The sequence below is a fragment of the Mus musculus genome, chromosome 10, assembly GCF_000001635.26.
Source record: "Mus musculus strain C57BL/6J chromosome 10, GRCm38.p6 C57BL/6J".
Taxonomy (NCBI): Eukaryota; Metazoa; Chordata; class Mammalia; order Rodentia; family Muridae; genus Mus; species Mus musculus.
In genome coordinates, this window is record NC_000076.6 from 81,405,112 (window position 1) to 81,427,704 (window position 22,593).

A 22,593-nucleotide genomic window follows, 5' to 3' on the forward strand; every position below is an offset into this window, starting at 1 on the left:
AGCAGATGGCTGGTGGGTGAGTGCAGCTCTGTGCCTCACAGGCCCTTTCCACAAAGAGCCAGGCAGTAAACCATGAAAAAGGACACACACACACACACACACACACACACACACACACAAAAGAAAATACAGGGGCTGGCAAGATGGCTCAGCAGTTAAGAGCACTGACTGCTCTTCCGAAGGACCTGGGTTCAAATCCCAGCAACTACATGGTGGCTCACAACCATCTGTAATGGGATCTGATGCCCTCTTCTTGTGTGTCTGAAGACAGCTACAGTGTACTTACATACAATAAATAAATAAATCTTTTTAAAAAATAAGAAAATACAGAGCCTGGGTGTAGTCTACAGAGCTTTCCTCAGTACACAGGAGCCTGTGGCAGGAGGATTGCCATGAGTTCAAGGCCAGCCTGAGCTACAAAGTGAGGTGTTGCCTGATTACAACTAAATGTCCAATAGTCTCCACTACCTTCACATTATGCTGTGACATCTGCTCTACCCCTCCCAGGCCTCCAATGAATCCACTTCCTGTCTCTCCAGTGTCCCTACACACACACTTCCCGTCACAGAGCATACTTGAAATACAACCTACAGGCCCTCCACACTGTGGGATGTCAGAGCCTTGCTCCTGTTCACAGCTGTGTAATATCCCAGTGTCATCAGGCATCACTAAGTCCTCTCTCCACAGTGGCCGCCCACCCCTTCCCAGTCCTGCGGTAGATGGTCACATGATCGTGTCTCTCCCCTTGCTGGGCTCTATCAGGATCACAGAGTATGGCTAACCTGGCATGCAGAGATCTGAAATTAATGAAGTAGCTGCTTGGAATCAGGTGCTAAACAATCCTTCTATTTCACTCTACAGGTGACACTTGGCGCCCCCTACAGGTTGCATCACCAAAGGGCAGGCCGTGCTCAGAAACCTGCAGCCCTTTCGTGGCTGTGCTGGTGACAGTTGCGCCTCCCACAGGTGACACTCACCACTGTGTACCGCGATGACCGGCCTGTGGTGTTGTGTGAAGCTGGAGAGCCGGGGGGAGTCCTGGGGGGACGGGCTGTTGAATGGAGATTTGTCCATCTCTGTCTTCTTCACCGGGGATGAGATGCCTGTGGGGAGGGGACCCAAGTCTCCATCTCTGAAGGGCAGCAAGTGATGCCACACATACCCCCCAAGCCCAAGGCTGTACATGGGAATGGGTGGGGGGAGACACTCAGAATGTCCTCCAGTGGCTCAGGAGAGGGCACAGTAGATAATACACAGCCACAGACAGGAGCAAGGCCCTGACATGTCTTCACGGCAGGTTCCTTCTATTTTCAGAGACTTTTCTCTGTTCCCTCGGGGACTGATGCTGGGGCTGACCACAGTCAGATGCTTGTCCCCTACCTCACTGGCTCAGACTAGTCTCCAACTCATTGCAATCCTCTTGCCCCAGCTGCTCAAGTGCTGGGATACCAACTACAGTCTGCTCTCACCACCCTCATGTCAGCAAACACACATCACAGGTTGAGGGGGGAAAGACAACTGTGGACACCTGCCTCCCTTGGGGGTGACACGGGAAGCAGACTACAAGGGATGAGGTCAGAGTCTCTAGGAGCAGCACCCAATGTGGCCGCAGGGCCCCACTGTCCCTGTCAGTCCTCCTGACCTCCCCAGTCAGACGTCTTATCCACGGTCCCCCAGGGCAGCATCAGCTCACACCCCTTCCTGTCTAGACTGTCCCCATTACAGGCTCATTAGGGCTACTAAGTGGATTAGGGCAGCCTGTCTATGTCCAGCCTTTGGCGCCGGGGCCTGCCAGTGCCAGGCGAGGTCCCCACACCCCCCATGTGCCCCACCCCCACCAGCCAGGCCTCAGTTTCTCCCAGCTACATCCTAGCCTGTGGAGAGCTCTGGACCCTCCCATCCCTGCCCTAGACATTGACTGGAACCAGAGACTCTGCTCCCCTGGCTGTGGGGGGGAGGGTGTCTCACAGCGCTGCAGGGACCAAGCTGGGGTTTGTGGGCGACTAGACCCCTCCCCACCTACGACTCCACCCCTCCCCACCCGCGGTGCTTCAAGAATGGCCTTGGGGTGTTGCAAATGTGGAAACGGAGGCTTCAGAGGCTGGCGTGACCAAGAGGCTGCCAGGCTGGGCTCGATGACTCCTGTGGGCTGCAATCTCAGGGGTGCGCAGATGAGGTCCTGAGATGCCCAGGGGGGCACCTGGAACCAAAAGCTGTGGGAACGCCGAGTTTCCGGACTTGGCTACCGGACGAGGTATACAATTCCCAGGAGACCCTGCGACTCGGACCTGCTTCTTACTTATGGCACCTGCAGTGTTCGGGCTGGAATATCTAGTTTACAGTAAGGTAACACACGGCTGGACTACAACTCCCTGGAGGCCCTGCAATGTTAGCTTAGCTCCTGCCACGGGTGCGTGGGTCCTAACTGTGCCTCTGGTCTTACCTCCTTCTATGTCTTCCGTCCAGTTGCGGCTGCTACTCGTGGGTGAGTTGGGCGACGTGTAGTAGTCGCCGCCGGGGCTCGTGTCCACGTCCTCTTCCATCGAGCCCGACTTGTGCCGCTTGCTCCTGGAGGGGGCGGAGATAACAGTCCGGTGGTTACCACGGAGATGGTGGAGGAGTTGGCTAACTTCCCATTTGTAGGGTGAGTCATCACAGGACCGCATCCTGTCAATTACCCTTTGCTAGAGACACCGGGACAGAAGCGAGAGGGCACCCCAGTGTCTTTGCAGGCTGTCATATGGGAAACACATCACATGATCAGCTCTCTGTCCCACAAATCTCAGGAGAAATTTGTTGGACTCAGTGGCCTACCAGGGCTCGGGGAGAGGGCACTAATTAACTAAGTTTTGATGGATAAATAGTTTATCCGCCCACTTGTAAAGTAAAAACAGGTGTTGCAGACAGAACAGTAAGTCAGCTAAAGTGAGAAGGGGAGGGGACAGTGGGGGAGCTGAGACCAGATGTACCCAGCAGGGTAACCTTGGCACCTACCCACTGGAGGAGGTGCTGGGTAGAGTCCTTCTCATGCCGGCGCTGGCCGGGTTCAGGTCATATGCCAGGTGACCCTGCAGCTCTCCCAGTGAGAAGTTGGGTCCGGTTCCGGTCACCACAGGTGCTGGAGAAGGAGATGGATCCCATGAGGGGGCAGGGCGGAGTCCCGTAGCCCCATGTGACCAACCCAAACCCTGAAAATGGAGGGGTTGAGGATGGGGACACTCACTCCGAGACACTTGGATCAGCTCCGTGACACTGAACACACCTGACGTGACAAAGCTCTCCTGGAAGTCTGTGGTGTCTGGAAAGAGCACAGAGTCAGAGGTCAGCCGAGATGGCCACCTCCTTTCTCCATAGTGTCCCTGCAGCAAGGGTAACGGCTCACGAGGGGCCTGCAACCCCTTACCCTATCTGAGCCCTGATGGTCACATGACATCTGCACTCACGCTCAGCGGTCACGTGGATGATCCGTCCCCCTCACTGGCAGCAAGTGTTTTTTACCCACCAGTCCGTTGGGATCTGCGCTCTATGCTGTGGTGGGGACGTGGTGTGAGTGCCACAGGGCTGGAAGTAGCTACGACGGAGAACTACACAGCCATGAAGCATAACGGACTTGGGAGATAGGTCTGTGGGGATGGTCGTTCTTGTGGATATAGACTTGGTATGAGCGAAGAGTCTGTAACTACATAGTTGGCTTCATTGTGGGTGGGAGCTGGGGCGGGCTGGACCCAACTACTGCAAGTGAGACGCCATGGCACGGACAGTACAAGGTCCAGGCGTGTAATCGCAGTCACCAGGGCTGAGCCAGCAGCAGGGAGCACACAAGGCAGAGCAGCAGTGGGACCGGCCCCCAGGGGGCAGCACCGTCCACATGCACTGAGCACCGCCCTTGTGGCTGGGGTGGCCCTGCTGTGCCCAATGGAAGTGTCCCACCCGTTTCCTGCTGACCCAAATGGTGGCGGAAGGGGGGGGATTTCCTGTTTGTACAGCGCCCACCAGGCCCATGTCCAGAGGCAAGGGAGTCCTGAGCACTGGGATCCTCCCTTGGGGCCCCACCTTCTTCCAGTCTGGTTGAAAGGGAAGAGGCAGGAAGAGGCCCAGGAGGACCCAGGGTCATGGCCGGGGTCACTAGCCTCCTGGCACTGCAGGGCTCAGGGCCTTGTCTCTCCCTTCTGAGCCCAGTAAAAGGCTTCATGCACTTCTCTCATCTTCCCTCCCCTCCCTCAAAAAACCTGTGTTGGCAGCAAAGGCCCATGATGTAAGGAAAGTGCTGTCCAATCACCAGAGAGATGTGAGCAAAGCCCCCCACCCCCAGGAAACAGGACCCCTCCCGCCCCGCAATGGGGGGCTCCACCCTGACCACGCCCCCTAACTGGGGTATTCTAGGCAGGGCTCCACCCTGGCCATGCCTCTTTTCCCCCCACTGCTTCGACACTCCCACTATTTAGTTCAGGCTACCCTTTTGAGTCATAATCCTCCTGCCTCAGCTCTAGCTGACTCACCCAGCGTTATGGGCTTGCTGTCCTCCTGGTCTGAGCCCACACCTGTCCGGGGGCTGCTGCTCTGCTCCGCATCTGCCAAGAGAGGAGGGGACAATTAGTGACACTACAGGGACGTCTGATCCTAGTTCTGCCATTTCTGTGCTGTGTGGCCTTTGGTAAGTGACTCCTTTGGGCATCAGCTGTCTGCCTATATTATGGGGGGAGGGGGGGAGGCTGAAGACAATAGAGATATCCTGGAGGCCTCTGGGACCCTTTCCTCCTTGACTCCCCCCCACCCCCATCCCATGCTTCTATCATGAGGAAGGGCCTCATGTAGTACAGGTTGGCTCCAAACTCCTGCTTGCTCTCCCCACCTTTAGTGCTGGGGTAGTACATGTGGTGGTGGGGCTTCTGTAGAGGGACCTAAGGAGCCTCCAGGCTCAGTGTCAAGGGTCACTCTGGCTCCCCCTCCTGCACTCTTCCCTCCATTTTATGTAAAAATAATTCCCTCCCTGACAGACAGTGACCTGCTGTGGTGTGTGTGTGTGTTAGACAGTGAGTGAGTGGAGGAGCAAGGAGGAGGGAAGGATACAGCCTGACCCTGAGCCTCAGTTTCCCCTAGCAGGGGCACAAAGGATTAGTAGGACTGCCCGGCTGCAGGATTGTGGGACAGTTCCAGCTCCTGTGCTCCTGCATGCGGCCTCAGATACAGGGGAAATGCCCACTAAAAACTCACCCTAAATCCCAAGGTCACCATAGTAAGTGGGGCCCAGAGGTCAGGGGTTCATTCATAGAATCTCTCCTAAAATTTTGAAAGTGAACCATGGTCGCATGCATGCTGGGAAAGCACTATACACCCTGACCCTCTCTCCTCCTTGACCCTCCTCCCTGACCCTCCTCCCATGCACAACTCCTCCCCTGACCACACCCCAATAAGACTAGGTGGCCCTGGCTGGCAGGTGTGGCTTCCTGACTGAGTTGGCTCCCTCGCTTTCCCAGTCCACTCTGCTCATGTGCAGCCCACGGTTTCGCCTCCCCAACAGGATGTGGGCACTGTGGCCACTGCCCTGTCCTTCCCCAGTAGCTGGGGACTCTAGTGGGAAGGACACAGGAGACCAGGGTCTGTGAGGGAATATGAGAGTGGCCAGCAGTGAGGGACATATGGGGACTCCAGAGCAGCTTATCTTCCACAGCTGTGACTTGACTGTCATTTCTCAGGGCCTCCAGGGCCATCATGTGACACTGATGGGCCTGGCCATGGCAGGTATGTTAGGGATGGCCATGTTACCATGCACCCCATTCCTTCGTGGGTCACTAAAGGTCTAAAGATAGGAACTCTGCACTCAAGATGCAGGAAGGAAGGGGTAACATGATGCATGGAGTACTACGCATCTGGGAGTAGGAAGGAGGCCATTGGAGCTCATCACTGGGGAGGGAATCCTTTGTCCAGCCTGCGTCCGTCCTCCCTGCAGCCCAGCTGCTTCTGCCAGCTGCTGGAGCACAAGCTCCTTCCTGTCCAGGGACCTTTGTAAGGTGCTCCCTTTTTCCCAGCATGCCACGGTGCAGGATCAGGAAGCTTGGAAATCCCCTTCCTCCTCCCACGCACATCTGGTTGAGTTCCAACCTGCTAGGGACCCTGATCCCCTGACCCACCCTGTGCCTCTGTCTCTGCGAGTCTGGCATAAGAATGTGCTCTGTTCATTCCCCACACATCCGACGCCTTGTCCCAGGAACCCACAACCAAATGCCACGGGGTTCCTAATCGTGGATTTCTTCCCAGCAAATCTGCAGGAGACACAGCGTGACGGCTGGACTGGAGGTGGCCTTTCCTGAAGACGGCACAGGCAGATAGTGACACAAACGGTCACCCTTGACCCACCCACAGAAGCTAACATCAGCCTGGCTGTGCTGTGTGCCTTCAGGAAGAGCACTTGACAGTGCTTAAAACTCCCGCCAATCCACTGTTGCATAAATAAAAGTGGGGCCAAACAGATGGACACAGCAGACATGCGGGGAGCCCTGGGTATGCAGAGGCGGGGCTGAACTCCCCATCTGGCTGGTGCTTTCCAGCTACAGCAGGCCTGGGCCAGAGCCAACTCATTTTGCTGGCCAAGTCCTCCCAGGGGTCCTCCTGGCCACCGACAACCCCACCCAACCTCCCCGTGGCCCGTGCTCTGGCTGGTGGCCGAGCCTAGGGGCCCCAAGGGGATGTCCAGGTCTGGTTACTCCGTGCTATGGCTGGGGAGACACATGGAGGCGCAGGGCTGGTGGACAGGCCACATGGCCAGTGACATCACTAACTGGGCAGCCATTTCCTCGGGGTTCCAGATGCTGCCGTGGCCTGGGCGGCCATTTTGTGGCTGGGGAGGGCCAGCTGGTACAGGCAGGAACACAGTGCCAATACCTCCCCAAGTGGGGGGGGGCGTGGCGTGGCAGGAAAGGGATCCCTGTCCAGGGATGGTGACCTGCTCAGCAGCCTCTGGGCATAAGCAGAAGGTGCCAAGCTGGGGCATGGGGCCAGGTGGTCAGGGTGGGGGATGGGGCCAGGTGGCCATGGCCACCCTTGACCTGGCAGTGACACCAAGTCCCTGTCACCCGGGTGGCTCCTGGGCTTTGAGAGTGGAGGTTAAAAATACCAGGCAGACCCTGGTCCTTTCCAAAGTCAAATGTGTCACCCGCCAGCGGGAAGAGCTGAAAATAACCTGTGTTTACACTCAGCAGAGTCTTGGCTTCCCCGCCCCACCCCCCTTTCTTGGCCAGTCCCAGGACTCCCATCTGTGGCTGCAAGAGGGACAGCCAGGCCAAAGCCATGCAGGGGGATCTCAGGGGTCCTCTCACCTCCCCTTCCCTGTCATGTCCTCAAGGCACGTGAGATGAGAGGTTAGCAGCCTGGGCTGGGAGATGGGGAAGGACAGGCCCTGTGCTGGGTGGCTCCGGGCCAGCAGGGCCATCTCGGAACCAGCTACAGACTCAGGGTGACCCTCCCCATCGTCGTGCCATGGTTTCCCATGCTGGAAGAAGACACCATCGCAAGGACCCATTTACCCTCTTCCACAGAGGGTGCTCAGTGCTCGCTGCTGCATTATGGGTGGACATGGAACAGGCCTTCTACAAACACAGGGCTAGGAAACCTGGAAAAAGGTTGGATTCACAGGGAAACCACGAAGAGTGACAGGATGGAAAGGGGTGGGGCCAGAGAAGCCCCACCTACCCTGCTCTCATATCTGAGAGGACACGAGTGGGGCCTGGATGAATGACTAGGAGTTTGCTAAACCGTACCCCAGCCCCTCACTGGAGGATTATAGACGGAGCTCCACCCTTGACCACGGCCCCAATCCCCTCTCGTGGGGAGGCGGGACTCTTCAGTCCAGGTCAATGCAGACATGCAGTTGGGCTGGCTGACCCTGGGGTCAGTGGGAGCTGGTGGTGGTTGGGGGCCACAGCTGGTAATTCTGAATGATTCCTTTTCTGAGACCCTTTGTGGTTTTCCTTGGGCCTCAGTTTCCCCAGCTGTCAGAGCCGCTGAGATGTGGCTTCATTTAGCTCAGGAGTCAATTAGCACGAACCAAGCCCGGAGCTCGGCCTCTCCCCCATGGTCTGCCAGGTGTGTCCTGGGTTCAAGTGTGAATCCTCCTTTTCCTCTGGCTTCCGGGCAGGTAAGCACCAAGTTGGTACCAGCTGTATGCTGGTCCTGTGGCACTCGCGTGTCTCTTCTAATGTACAGATGGGGAAACTGAGGAAGGGCAGGGTTGGCTAAGGCTCACCCCACTCCCACCCAGTCCCCCTCCACAGCAGCCACCATGGGGCGCCTGTGAGCACTGAGTGGGTCCCTCCTTCCCAGTCCAGGCCCTCCCCTTCCAGACCCCTGCTGTGCTCTTTCCTCCTCCTTTCCATCATAGCTCTTGAGTGAAATAGGCATGAGGTGGGTTATCGGGGACAGTGATGAGCCTGAAACCCCCTCACATGGAGGTTAGTGGCCACCCACAGGGGTCCACCTTGCCTTGAGCTCCCCCAGGCTGGCCTTTGCCGGGAACCAGGATTTGAACTCTGGTCTCAGTGCTTGTACGCAGTCACCTCCACACCCTGATCGCAGTCTCTGCCTCCCACGTGCTCCACCCTCATTAGGCTTTTCTCTGTCACTCTTGGCTGGGTCAGCAGGGCTGGGAGCAGCGCCTTGCACACAGTAGGTGCTTAATAGTTGCTCGCTGCACACTGGCTTGGCTGGCCTCAGTCCATCCCCAACCCCTTCATATATCACAACCCGCTGCCCCTCCATAGGCTGACTGGTGAGGTTGTCGCCCCTTACAGATTGGGATGTCTGACCTTGTCATTGGAGGGGGTAGACTGCTGGAGGAGGGCTAGGGGGTGCAGTCCCGGGACGCGGCCCCTTTAAGCCCCTCCCCCACGCGGCCGGCGGCTCCTTATGTAATTGGGCCGTTGTCCTTGCATAACCCAGTTACATAAGGAAGCCTGGAACGGGCGGCTCCATCCGGCGGGGACCAGTACGAACACTGCAGGCCCCCCGGCACCCCAGCCCGGTCAGCAGCTGCCACAGCTGGTGTTCACCCCTCCCACTGGCTCCCACCAAGGGACCCCATTGACTCTCACCTGCTTCCTGCCCTCCCCCTGACTCCTGCCATCGGTTCCCACCTGGGTAGGCCCTGCTTTCCCCACCCCCCCCCAAATTCTTGCAATCTCTGCAGCATCCAGGAAAAGTGACCAGTTTCAAACCTAGCACAGAATCTAGGTCCTTTCCCATTACTCAGAACGGGAAACTGAGTCCCAGAGAGAGGGAGCTCACAGCCCGAGGCTGCACAGTGCTGACCTGACCACAGTACGGGGAGGACCCTTCAGGGCACAATGTCGCTCCTGAACACACTCCCTCCTGTGCACTCTGCTGCACCTGTCTTAGGGCCTATTATGCAGTAGGCACTCAATAAATGCAACCCTTGTGGCCATATACCTAGTGATGTTTGTTTTAGGCCTTGGCTCTTCATTCCAAAGAGGAGGCCGTTTTAATATTTCATCTAGTTCTCTGTGAAAAAGGGGCAAGGCTGCTTCCTACAGGGTAAACTGAGACAAAAAAGGAAGGGAAGCCTCAGCCTGCCTGTGCAACCAGAAACAGCAGGGGCCCTATTACTGCACAGAACCTGGCACCACTTTCCTCTACCCCAGGAAGCCCATGTGTCTGGGGTTGGGAGTGGGTCCATTGAGCCTCTGGGCTTCTGTCCTGAGGCTGGCCCTTTAAGGCTGTCTGAGACTTGAGTCTGTCCCAGAGTGACCCCAGGGGAGGGTGTGGCCTGGAACAAGGGGCCCATTCAGTTCTGGGTGGGTGGGGGATGGGGTGGGACAGGCCCAGGCCTGAAGGACTGGTGGGTGTGTGTTAGGGGACTGACAGACACCTGGAGTCAGACATGAAGGAGCCCCACCTGCCTCTGTGCACCCCTTCTTCTGACCCCAAGCCCCAAACTTACTCCTTGAATCAGTTGACTTTCCCTGCTCCCCACAGTTAAGTCCTTTAGGCCCAAGGGGTGAAGGGCTTCCCAAACACTGCAGGTCTCGGGCATGGGTTCGAATTCTGATGAGCTTCTCTGGGCCCAACCTCAGCTCTCAGGGCTCAGTGACATAAATGTGTCATATCAGGCAGTGTAGACACTCAGCAGCACGGGAAGGTGACCTCCTGCCTCAGGCCTTCCTTCAGCAGAGGCATAACAGAACCTGTCCTAGAACCTTCTAGAACCTGGGGCTCACAAGTTCCCAGCCCCACGATGGGCTTCTGGAAAGCTTCTCCCCAGTTCTCCCTCTGCTTAGAAAGCTGAGGCAGGGGGACTGATGTGAGTCCCTACGACCTGAGACCTTGTCCCAAAAACCCAGTAGGGTCTTGAGGCAGGAGGATGAGGAGTCTGAGGCATCCTCAGCTAAGCAGCATGTTTGAGTCTAGCCTGGGCCACATTAAGGCCCCGTCTTGTAACCCAAACAAGGCCAGATGAAAGGGCATTGGTTCGTTCTCTGGGCCTCAGATTCCCTGACTGGTCAGGATACCCCATGCCTCCAAGAGTCCTGTCCATCATCCCACAGCAAAGTCCCACCCACTTGTGACTTCAGGCCCACGCAGCGGGAAGGGCAGTAGGGCTGTCGTCTGAGGGAACGGAGATGTCCTGAGCTGCTCCCAGCCAGTCCCAGGCGTAGAGCCAGGGCACCAACTGTGGTGCACACAGGTGCAGGGGGATATCATCCACTGCTGAGCCCCAGAACATGAGCGCCCTAGGGTGACCCCATCTCCCGCACTCTGAACACACTCGTTGCTATAGGAATGATGGTATTTGATACCTTTCTGGAGCTATGCAGCCTGCAGGGTGGAGCTACAAGCTCCCGTGCCCTAGCCCTTACTAGTCCCATTCAAACTTCGCCCCCTCCCCACGCCCCTCAAAGGCCTGGACCCTGGCACAGCCTAAAGTAAGCAAGCCACTTGCCCAGGACCACGGTGTTACCAAGTGGCACTATGGATGCCCACCTATCTCTGCAGCCACTAAAGACACCACCAGACCTTTCCTGCTGAGGAAACAGGCTCAAGGATTGTTGAGGAGAAGATGGGCCCTCGCTCCCTTCTGGGGACTGCGGGGTCTGAGAATCTAGAAGGAAGTGGGCCAGCTTGGGCTACATAGTGAGTCTGGTGTTTTTGAAGCAGGTTCTCGCTCTGTAGCCTGAGCTAGTCCTAACATCACAGATTGAAAGGGGGGGTTGTATGTTGATTTTTTTTTTTCCAGGAGTTTCAATCTGTTACTTAGGGACTCAGCTAAGGGATCCCAGCTCATAGATGAACGTGAGGCTGGAAAAAAGGGGGTGACTCCTTCCCTGAAGATGAAGCACTGAAGATGAGACTGGAGCTTGGTCAGTGTGGAGCCCCCACCCCGGTCCAGAATCCCCAGTGAGGATTTGAGTCAAGGTGGAGCCCCGCCTCTAATCCCCCAATGATTAGCCGGGGGTGTGGTCAGGGGTAGAGCCCCACCTAGAACCCCCCCCCACACACACACACACTGAGGAGATGGGGGCGTGGTCATGACATAGCCCTGTCCAGAACTCCACAGTGAGGGTCTGGGGGTGTGGTGAGGATGTAGTTCCGCCCAGAATCCACCCCCACCCCACCCCTGTGAGTTGCTGGGGTGTGGTCAGGAGTGGAGCCCCGCCTACACTCCCCCAGTGAGGGGCTGGAGGTATGGACAGGGTGGAGCCCGGTCTAGGGGGATTCTCCCTTGAGGAAGGGGCGAGTCCTTCAAGCCCCTTGGGTATGGAGCCTCAAACCGGCCTCCTGCTATTCCAGCACCGACAGGGGCAGTATGGAGCTTCCCTCTAGCACTCGCACGCTCACACTCCAGCTTTGGATCCTGCCATGGCAGCCACCCCATCCCCGTGGCTGTTGGCGGGAAGCGAGTCCAGCCATGACCAGCACATGGGCACCATCTGGGCTGGCAGCTGCCGGCCTGGGCGGGCCTGGCACCCCTCCCCCCTGGCATGGCGCCTGCCCGCGCTTCGGGTTTCGCAGGCTGCCAGCGGGGCGGGGGGTGGGGGAGGGCAGGGCGGGCTGGCAGCCGCCTCTCCCGCGGCCCAGCGTTCCCAGACTCCTTCCAGAAAGCAGGCCAAGTTGGGGAGCCTGACTCCATTCCTCCCGCTGCTGGCCTCCTCCCCACCAGCCTCCTCCCCACCAGCTCTCCCGCACCTCAGTGCTCCCTGCAGACTCCTCCCTGGTCTGTGTTCTGGGCTTCTGTGATCCCAGGACATTTGCCCTGGCTGACCCCGTCAGGCAGGCTCTCCCTGTCTTTCTTGGGCTCCTCACTACTTCCACTGCCCCCCGCCCCTTCTTCCTTTGAGACAAGGTCAGCTTTGAACTCAGTATGTAGTGTGGGCTGGCTCTGAACTCCCAAGTGCTGTGACGACAGGCAGCATCTGCAGTTCTGGGGACAGAACCTAGGACCAGCCGGAGCGCTCCCCCCCACAATTTAAACCATTATCCCCATCGTTCCAAGTCTCATGTCAGACCCCCAGCCCTGACCTTTGTGCCTCACAGGAAGTCAACCCTAGCTCTGCCACCCAGTGTTAATATCACAGGTAGTGGAGGTAGGGGGCTGGGAACCCATGGGGCAGGAGGGGGACAAGAGACTATGCCCTCCATCAAACGGATAACTGCTGGCTCAGACCGAGCTGGGTCAGGCCTGAGGACCAGACTTGGGGGCCAGGGCTAGGGGTTGGGTCTCTCAGACCTAGCAGGGGAGCACAGAGGTGGTCCACTTGTGTGTGTGTGTGTGTGGGGGGGGCTTTGGTGGCCCTGGCAAGCCTTAGCTTTCTCTTGGCTATGACATCCCAGACAGGGCAGGTCTCCTCTTTGACCCTCTGTCTTCTTCTCTGTCAAACTGGCTTCTGCATTGCTGGCCACTGCCCAGACTCCAAAAGAGTTGCTAAGGCAGGGCATGGTGGCACACGCCTGAGATCTCAGTGCAGGAGAGTTGAGGCAGGAGACCCAAGCTCAGCTACACAGCAACCTAAGGCATTCAAAAAAAAAAAAGTGTCTGATGGAGGGAGAACGGAGCTGGGAATTAGGGTTCTGGAATATGGTCAGGAGATCTGCTTAGGGGAAAAGCATTCTGGGAAAATGGGACACAGTGGGCAAAGTCTGTGACAGTGATGGTGGCTCTGGCATGGCCTGTGCTTGCTGCATCTTGGTCCCCTTTTCTCTTCTCTTCTCTTCCCCTCCCTCTCTCTCTCCCCCTCCCCCCCCCTCTCTCGGGATCCCTGGCACCTTCAGGGTGCCTATTTGTGAACATCCTATACTATAGATAAGAAAATGAGGCACAGAGACAAAGACTGACCTGCCCGGGTCACACAGCCAACTAGCAACAGAGCCATGGGATGCCAGATTGGCAGACCTGGGCTCTCCCGACCTTCCAGAGACCCAGCGGGCTGAGCAGGGTGAGCCCTGGGAAGGTGCCTCGGGAGGCTCTGCAGAGGCAGAGGAGGGTTGGGGAGGGGAGACATAGGGAAATTGTGCTGACACAGCAGAAAGTTCCTTTGAAATTTTTATCAGCTCAGCTCCAAGGAGGCAGGGGAGAGACGGAGAGACCAGACCAGGATCTGAATGCCAATAAGCCAGGGACCCCCCCCCCCCAGCTTCCAACCCCCACCCCAGCATCTTGTCACTGCATCTGTGACCTCTGACCCACACAGCTGGGAGCTGATGGGAGGTGGGGGTGGTGCTGAGCAGAGGCTGAGGTCAAAGGCAGTCAGACTCAAGGTCAGAGCTGGGGGAGACCCTGGTTGGCTTGACTGTGCCATTGTGGCCACCGGCAGACACGGCTGGAATCTGAGGCACAGAGAAGACATGATCCACCTAGCCAGGAGCAGCCTACCCGGCCCACGCTGTCCTCTCTGCCATGCAGACTGGCTCTCAGGCAGTGACCTACGCCAGCAATGTGGGTACTGGGGTACATGGGTGGCTTCTAAAGCCTCAGGAAGAGCGTGAGCCACTGTCACCTCACAGCAGTTCCCCTGCCTCTGCCTCTAAGTTCTGCCGGACTACCCAACAGCAGTTCGGGGTCCCATTAAGGCTCTAACCTACCCTGAAGCCTACTTGGGGGGCCCCAACTCAACTAGGATTAGAAGTGGGCAGAGCCATGGCTGTCCCATCCCATAACCTTTAGCTCATCCTGTACAAAGTAGACTGGAGTGACCACGCCCCGTCCAGCCACTCCCACCCAGCACCAAGTCAGGCCCTGCTTAGGGTCTTGGTCATAGGCTGTTCTTCCCCTGCCTTAGGTCCGTGGACACCATGCCCACTAACCCACACTCCCCAGGTGACACAGGGTCTGGTCAGGTGGAGGCTAGCTCTTTGATGAATGGCCATTCCTTTCTGTGCTTGCTTCATACACTTGTCATCTGCCTACTTCTCTCAGGTCTGACAGAGCACTGCTCACTGGGTTCTGCTTGGAAGTAGGACAGATATTCATGGATGCTGATCCTGATTGTGCCTCCCATAGTAACCCAGCCCTGGCCCTACACCCCCAAGGCCTTGCCCTAGTCCATGGCACCAGATGGTGACTATGGCCTGACCCTTGACTGTGCGCCCAACCCTGACCTTGACCATGGTCTCACCCCTCACCACCACCAAGGCCCAGATCCTGTGAGTTGACCGCAGCTTAGCCTCTGACTGTATCCATGACCACCATTATGATGCCCCTGACGACGATCCTGAACCCCACCATGGCTCTGAACATGATCCCACCCTTGACCCTGACCATGGCCCAACACTGATCCCTCCCCAACCACAGACATCGCATAGGTCTTGACTATGACCCTAACTATTACCTTGCCGCCGACAATATCCTGTGTCTGACTATGACCCTGTCTGCGACCCCTCTCCAGTCCATAGTCCTGCCCCTGTCCGTGGCCCTGCCCCTGCCCATGACTCTGACCACAGCCTGCCCATGACCACAGTGTTGCCTTTTGACCACGGTCCCTCCCCTGTCCATGGTCTCACCCCTGACCATGACCCAGCTCCTGACGATGACCCTATCCAGGCTCCTACCCCTGTCCATGTCCCTCCCCTGGCCACACCCCCTCCTTGTACAGGGTCTGGCCTCTGACCATGGCCCTGGCCTCTCCATGCCCCACCCACCCCACACTCACCGCGCTCCCGCACAAAGTAGGCCAGGTACAGGTCCAGCTCCTTGACGGCCACGCCAATATGGTGCGGCTGCACACACAGCACCGGGTGCGCACAGGCAGCCGCCTTCACCAGCCGCTCACCATCTGTGCTCTCCAGTGGGATGCCCTTGAACAGGATGACCATGACCAGGTCCAGACGCCACACTTTGTCGGCCTGGCGCAGGCAGTCGATGCGCCGCATCTTGCCCTTCTGGTCCGGGTTGGACAGCACACAGCCTGGCGCCTTCTTGCCAGTCACAGCCAGTACGAAGTCTTCACGGCACTCGGGCCGGATGTCCTTGCGCAGCTTGGCCAGCAGCCGCGACGCCCACTTCTGCTTCACTTCGGCCTTTTCACCCAGCAGCTCATCCTTCACCGCGCGCTCCTCGTCCTTGGACATGCGCTTCTCGTGCTTCTTGAAGTACTTGCGCTTGCGCGCCTGCAGGTTGAACCAGGTGTAGGCGAAGGCGCGCACATGCGGCAGCAGCGCCTCGATGAACGGGTGGAACTCATCCTGCGGAGAAGCAGGCAAACTGAGGCTTAGGCCAGCAAGACCTACTGCTCAGGCAGGGAAACTGAGGCCTAGATCAGCAGAGACCCGTTGCCCATATGGGCAAACTAAGGCCCTGTAAACTCAGGCCTGTTGCCCACATAAGGAAACTGAGACCTAGGTGAACACAGACCCACTGCTTAGGCCCAGACTGTTTCACACAGATGGGGAAACCAAGGCCTACCACAAGGATAGACCTACCACAGATGGGGAGGAGGGTCAGGAAATGAAGCCCTGGAGAGCCCACCAGGACTCCCAGGGCATGGCAGAGCAATCTGAAGACCTTGAGGAAACCCATGTCCCCGATGAGAAGACTGAGGTTCTAAGAACAGGGACTGTCCAGAGAGGTTGCCCACAACCAGCATTCTAGAGCAGAACTGCTCACTATGGATGTGTTGGTGACACCTTAGCCTGGGCTCAGGGAAAAGCGACAGTGCAGCTGACTTATAATAAAGTTTTATCGACAGAGGGGACAGTGCATCAGCCCCATGTGGCAGCTGCCTCCTGAGGTCTCAACTGCCAGCTACAGGCTCCCCAATCACAGATGGCAGGGTCAAGCAAATAGTGGCACTCAAAACATGCACGAGCCTCAGGCCTGAGTGGAGGCAGCAGGGTGGGCAGCCCTTGGACTCCCCCTAGGCCCTGGGAGTAACATGAGGTGACCTCCCCTACAGGGAGGGGGTCATCTTGAGAACACCAGGGTTGATTTCCAGTTGCAAAGTGCCAGGAATTTAAGGGAAAACATAGTTTCTGCCTCTGCTGGGGCTCAGGGGTTTGGGACAGGAGTCATACATTCCCCATGGATTGGCTGCTCAGGGACCAGCAGGGAGCACCCCCAGAGCTCCACTACCCATGGCTTGATGGGGAAACTGAGGCCAAGGCTTTGCAGAGATACCCAAGGTCCCCACAGGGCCCTGAGGAGCTACATCACTGGTTGCTAGCCTGTTCCTTCCCTGAGTTGGGGTCTTCCCCGGATCCACCAGCTCATTGAGGAACCCCCAGGTAGCATCTGCCCGCTCTGGGATCCAGGTTCCCTAAACCCCAGAGCCAGGACACCAAATGCCACCTATTACCAAACCTCTGAAAATAGCCTGTGAGCTGGAAGAGGCCAGGCCCAGGCCACCCCGTCCCCAGGCCAATGTCCTCTGAAGTGTGACTCACTGGAACAGCTGTGGCTGGCCTGGACCTGGGGGGGGGGGGCGCGGGGAGGGTGCTTCTGATGCCTGCTGAGGCTGAGGAGATGGGCTAGCCTGGGGACAGAAGCAGGGCTCTTCTTGGGTCTGGATGGTAAGTGACACGTGAGATCAGAGACAGGAAGGAACCTGTCCAGGTACACACAGCCCTCAGCTGGGCTGGGGCAGCAGGGTGGGTGGAGGGTCCTCTGCCTGGGGTATACATCTGTAAGTGCAGTATCGGATGGCAGTCAGTGAGGGAGGGGTGCTGGCATCCCAGAGTCCTGTCTCTAAATTCACTCTAAGTACATTCCCCCTCTGAGCCCCACTTGTCACCACACTCTAGGTTCCACCCCCTCGGGGAGGCCATGGTGGATGTGCCCACGTCACTGATGGCCCTCACTGGCCAGGAAGGTAAACACTAAGTAACCGGGTCACAGACTTGCTGGCCATGCTCCCTGGGCTCTTCTGGTCAGGCAGTCCCTCTCTGTCCCACAGGTTCAGCCACAGCCAGGACCTCATCACCAGTCCGACAAAGGAGAGGGCCAAGACTGGTATGGGGCTGACAACCCCCGAACTCCTACATAGCCCTAGATGCCTAGTCCCCAGTACCCCTCCTTCATACAGCCTTGTCCAGCCAAGGATCAACACTGGGGAGTCCTCATGGAAATGGGGAGCTGGTAAGCAGGCCTTTCCCATAGTTGGGCCTCTGGCATAGTCCTTGCTGGGCCACTCCTAGTCCATCCATCCCTCTGAGCTGTCAACTGCACTCCCCAGTCTTCCTTACAAAAGTGACTGCGCAGTTCTGAGAATCTGCTTGTCTACTCCCAAACTCCGAGGCATCCTTCAAAGCTCTAATCTCAAACCCTTTCCCATGTGGCTGGTGAGGGGTACAGGTGCCTAGGATAGTGACAGTGCCCCCTACAAAAGCTCAGAGCTGCTTAGCTGGCATCTGTGGAGAGCCCTGACCTCAGCCAGGGAGGGGTTCATTCCCTGCATTTACTGAGCACTTACTTTCTGCCAGCCTGGCACAGCTGGTGCAAAGGCCCTGGGGCAGGAGCAGAGGGAGCAAGGGACACGGGAAGAGTATACCCCTAGCCTATACTCCCCTAACTCCCTGTGGATCCTCTGCTCAGTCCTTGGTCACAGATGAGAAAGAGAGGGTCACAAACTCATGATAATCCTCCTAACTCAGATTCTTTTTTTTTTTTTAATGTACATGATGGTTCCTTATTTATTTATAAGATTTATTTATTACTATACATAAGTACACTGTAGCTGTCTTCAGATGCACCAGAAGAGGGCGTCAGATCTCATTATGGATGGTTGTGAGCCACCATGTGGTTGCTGGGATTTGAACTCAGGACCTTCGGAAGAGCAATCAGTGCTCTTAACCACTGAGCCATCTCACCAGCCCCCGACTCAGATTCTTAAGTACTAAAGTCACAAGTGTGTTCCACCTTGCCTGGTGGATTGATTGATTGATTGATTTATAGACAGGGTCTCTCTGTTTGGACCTGGCTGTCCTGGAACTCACTCTGTAGACCAGGCTGGCCTCAAACTCAAAAATCTTCCTGCCTCTGCCCCCTGAAGGCTGGGATCAAAGTGCCCGACTGCCTGGTGACCTTCCAAGTCATCCCATGCATGTATCTGAACTTATCATGCACCCAGCAGCTTCAGGAGCTACTCAGAGTTAAAATCAGGGCAGAAGGTGAGGTTGGGGGAGGCGCCTGTGAGAGGCTCAGGATAAGACTGATCCTGACTAAGGAGACACCTGTGGGTGACATCTGACCTTCACAGTGTTTGGGGGTCACCACTGTTTCCCACCCCAAGTCTGCATCACTTAGGCAACAGGATGAAGAAAAGCTGGGAAACGCCTATGAGCTAAGCCATTGGCCACAAGCAGCAGCATTTATTGAGCATCAACTGTATACCCAGCTCTGGACAATGAGTGTGGCATCTGTGGGTATCTGAAGGGCACACCACCCTGGCTCCCCAGTTCTGTGTGAGGTGACATATCAGTGGGCATTTACCACCAAACATTCATGGAACACCCACTGTGTGCCACCACCTGTGTCTGGTGGCATTTTCTGAGCTCCTACTGCGTGCCACACCCTATGTCCAGCAAATAAAAAATACCCCCCCCCAGCAAGAGCTGAGGCAGTCACTGAGGTTCTGGACTCCCATTTCTGAGTATCTAAGCATACCTAGGGTAGGGGTGGGGTGAGTGTGCATGCCCAGGGGCGGTGGGTCCCTGTGCACTGGGGAGGGGGGACTACCCGGTCTGAAGGAGGGGGACAGGAAGGAGGCGGGAGGCTCCTGTGTCTGATGCAGGGCGGCCGCTCCCGCAGGCAGGAAGAGCCGGAGAGGGAGCAGAGGCTGTGGCGGGAGAGGCCAGAACGCTGACTCGCCAGAATCCAGCGCCCTGATTTACAGGCCTGGCCCTGGCAGAGGCACCTTTTCTGCAGAGAGGAGGGGATGGGGACAGGGCTGTCACTGTGAACCCACTCATGGACATACTGAGGACCAAGCCCATGCTGTGCTGCCTTGGGACACTTCTCATCGTCTCTGATCCCATCCCCCTCTGGAAGGAGACCCCAAACGTCAACCCTGCACTGCCTCAGTTTCCCCACTGCCAGGATGGAAGCAGCGAGCCGCAAAGCTATGAGGAGGAATGAATGGAGGAGGGAGGTGGCCTCAGCTCAGGCCCAGGGAATCCTCAACCTCAGCCAACAGGGATTTGGCCCCAAACCCGGAATAACTAACGTGGGGCGGGAGGGCGGGAAGGAGGAAGGGGGAGGGGGAGGGGACACCTCAGCTTGGGATTCATGGAAGTAACGGCTGCTTCCTCCAGAGAGTAAAAGTGAAAAGGGGCCTGAGTCACCACCCAGAGTGACAGACGGCACAGGGGACCCATGGAGCTCCCAGAATTCTCTTGGGCACCTGGTGCCCTGGCATGGACACTGACATCAGGGCCAACCCCGCCCCGGGCCAGGCTCCCGGTAGGATCCGGTTGGATCAGCAAAGGAGTTATTTCAGTCTGAACCCTGGCTGTAAAATTAGCCGATTTAGGAGGGACGGGTGAAGAGAGACAGAGAGACAGAGACAGAGACAGGTCAAGGCAGACACCATGAGTGACATGTGGGGGGGGGGCAGGGCGGAGAGGTTGGGGGGCTGCAGCGTTGCTCCTTGGGTCCTTCTGTCCAGCCTGGGCTTGTGTGGAGCTGGAGAGACCACACTTGGAATTCAGGGGACTCTTGAGATCCCATGGGGGACTCCCTCAGGGTAGGAGGGGGTGAGTGGGAGATCACAGGGGTGGCATCCTTCCTGCCAGATCGACCCACACCCTCCTATGGGGGAAACTGAGGCCAAGGCCACACTAAGTCCTCAGGGCTGGAGCCAGCACTGGGGTTGCCCCCGCCCCCAGCTCCCAGCAGCAGCCTGGATGGAGGCCTCCAGAAGGCCAGGACGGGGAATTCCACGTGCCCAGGCTGCCTTCCAGCCGGCCACGTCTGCCTCAGACCTCTCAGCCACCAGTAGTCAGTCAGCACAGAGACTCCAGTCTCCCTGGGGTCACACAGCAATTACATCCCAATGCCGGTGCTCTGGCGGCAACTGAGCAACGCCTGCCCTGGGCTGTGGGGTGACCCACTCCTCAAATCTCACTTGAAGTAGAAACTGAGGCCTGCAGAGGGGCAGGCATTTATCCAAGGTCACCAGGGAACCCTGGGTAGGGCAGGCTGGGGTTCCCTCAGTATGAGGGTCTCCCCTGGGGATCACAGAACTGCACCTCTTACCAAGATGGAGGGACCCGCAGGAGTGGAGGACCCCAGGATCCTGTCCCTGAGATGGGCTACCTGGGTCTTCCCTGGCAAAAACAACCATGGCCCTCACAAAGTTCTCCTCAGGACATCAGACAACTGCAATTCCCAGAACCAACACAGTCTGGAGACCACTATGTCTCACTCTCTTTCAGGGGAAACTGAGGCAGACACAGCAAAAAAAAAAAAAAAAAAATCACAAGAGGCTGTGGAGTTGGAAAAGACAGGCTTATGATTCCAGGGGGCAGACACAGCTGGGGGGCTCCTTGAAGGGGGGTCCCCTGGAGGGATGGATGCACCCCTCCCCACTCTCCCTCAGATGCTGGAACCCAGCCAGAGGGGCACAGCAGGGCAGGTGCTGGATTGGCCACCTAGTACGCAGTGTCCGCCAGTCCCCTGCCGCCGCCGCGGCCTCCTCCTCCTCCTCCTCCTCCTCCTCCTCCTCCTCCTCCTCCTCCTCCTCCTCCTCCTCCTCCAGCCCTGGCCTCTGCTCCTCCCGCCAGCCGCCTGGCAGCGCCTGCTCGGCTCAATAATTCAAGAATCAATGCGGAGCTGGGGGGGAGCTGAGCCAGGGAAGGGGGGGGACCCGCGATGGACACCCGCAAGACTGCCCCTCCCCCCGCGCGCCAACTTCGCGCGCCCCTCCCCCTTCGCGCGCACACGTGGGCCTGAAATGGAGGGGGACACTGCCAGCTGGAGGGGGGGGCGGCCACCTGGGAAACCAAGAACTCGCGAACAAATAGTCTAGGGGTCCCTTTACCGCACAGCTAGGGAGACCTACAGTGCAGCAGGGAACCCCAAGATCAGTCCTACGGGCGGGTGGGGAGCGTTCTACGTGCGGGTGGGGTGCTTCCTGCGGACACCTACTCTCTTCTCCATCTGGAGGGGACCCAGACTTCCTGGGTGCAAAGGGTGAGGGCTGTGGGGAGGACGCCAGCCCCCCCCCCCATCCAGCCAAGACGAGAGAGAGTTCCAAAAACAGCCGATTTAGATCAAAGTGGGGGCCCAGAAAATGGGGTTCCAAGTGTGCAATCAAGCTTAACGAGGATGGAATCCCCAATCTCAAGAGTTGCCCGCACCCCAGGTCCATGCCAGGAACACCCTGGCCTGGAAGAGGGTGGGTAGAGAGGACGCGCGCGCTTTTTTTTTCCCACCCCCGCTGCGGAGGGGAGGTTCCAGACTGCAAGAATGCGGTTCCAGGTGGAGCCGGGGTGCGGGCCGGGGCCAGGCCGGGAGCGGGGTGCGTACCTGGGTCAGGCAGAGCGGGGAGGAATACATCCCGGGGCGCTGGCACCGGAGGCGCAGAGGCCGAGCGGCCGCCGAACTTACTGAGTCATTTTTGCAGCCGCCCTCCCGCTCCTCCCTCCGCCGTCCTCCCCGCCCCGCGCCGCCTCTCGCCCGCCCCCGCTCCCTCCCTGCCGCCCGCATCCAACTTTCAAAGAAATCGCCGACAGCAAACAAGCAAGCAAACAAACAAACAAACTATGTCTCTACACGCGGACCCCCTAGTCCCCTCCCTCTAGAGCTATCCATTTGTAGAGGAGGACACAGCGATCAGGTCCACGAGATGGGGCTGAGCCCTTAGCTGCCCCCCACATCCCACCTGAGTCCCTGCAGCAGCCTGCCTCTGCCCCCAACTGTACCCCAAACTCCATCTGTCCCCTCACCTGTGCCCTCAAAGTGGCCACTGCCAGTAGGGTAGAGGGGGACCAGTGTGGGAGGCTTTCCCTTAAAAAGCCAATAAGTGGTCTAGCAGCAGGTATGGGGTCCCTGGGAAGGGTGCGGTGCAGGACTCAAGGCCAGGCCAGGCTCTGACACTACTGTGTGATAAAGAGCAGAGTGGGGTGATCCAGGCCAACCAGGTCCCCAAGTTTAGA

At 57.8% G+C, this 22,593-nt stretch overlaps 1 protein-coding gene, 2 long non-coding RNA genes and 1 other non-coding gene across 7 annotated transcripts in view; 2 read left to right on the plus strand and 2 right to left on the minus strand.

Annotated features, from left to right (window-relative positions):
* Positions 1–22,593, minus strand: part of Nfic (nuclear factor I/C) — a 35,729-nt gene that overhangs the window by 8,921 nt on the left and 4,215 nt on the right. For 2 of the 4 annotated variants that reach the window (NM_026756.2, NM_008688.3), the window contains exons 1-7: positions 21,965–22,062; positions 15,156–15,687; positions 4,500–4,571; positions 3,224–3,298; positions 2,995–3,118; positions 2,444–2,568; positions 978–1,103 (exon numbers count right to left, since the gene is read on the minus strand). In NM_026756.2, coding sequence (NP_081032.2) covers positions 978–1,103; positions 2,444–2,568; positions 2,995–3,118; positions 3,224–3,298; positions 4,500–4,571; positions 15,156–15,687; positions 21,965–21,994 — 1,084 coding nt within the window. In that variant the 5' untranslated portion in view covers positions 21,995–22,062. Of the gene's footprint in view, positions 1–977; positions 1,104–2,443; positions 2,569–2,994; positions 3,119–3,223; positions 3,299–4,499; positions 4,572–15,155; positions 15,688–21,964; positions 22,063–22,593 lie in introns of those variants that run through there. The other 2 variants (XM_030244940.1, XM_006513335.4) reach the window with 1 other exon arrangement.
* Gm16104 (predicted gene 16104) lies at positions 4,464–6,468 on the plus strand. The gene is made up of 2 exons (NR_152732.1): positions 4,464–4,654; positions 6,259–6,468. It is a non-coding gene; the product is annotated as a predicted gene 16104 (long non-coding RNA).
* On the minus strand, positions 11,129–11,186 carry Mir1191b (microRNA 1191b). Its single transcript, NR_106141.1, has one exon. It is a non-coding gene; the product is annotated as a microRNA 1191b (primary transcript).
* On the plus strand, positions 16,910–19,067 carry Gm51811. Its single transcript, XR_003949025.1, has 2 exons — positions 16,910–17,309; positions 17,394–19,067. It is a non-coding gene; the product is annotated as a predicted gene, 51811 (long non-coding RNA).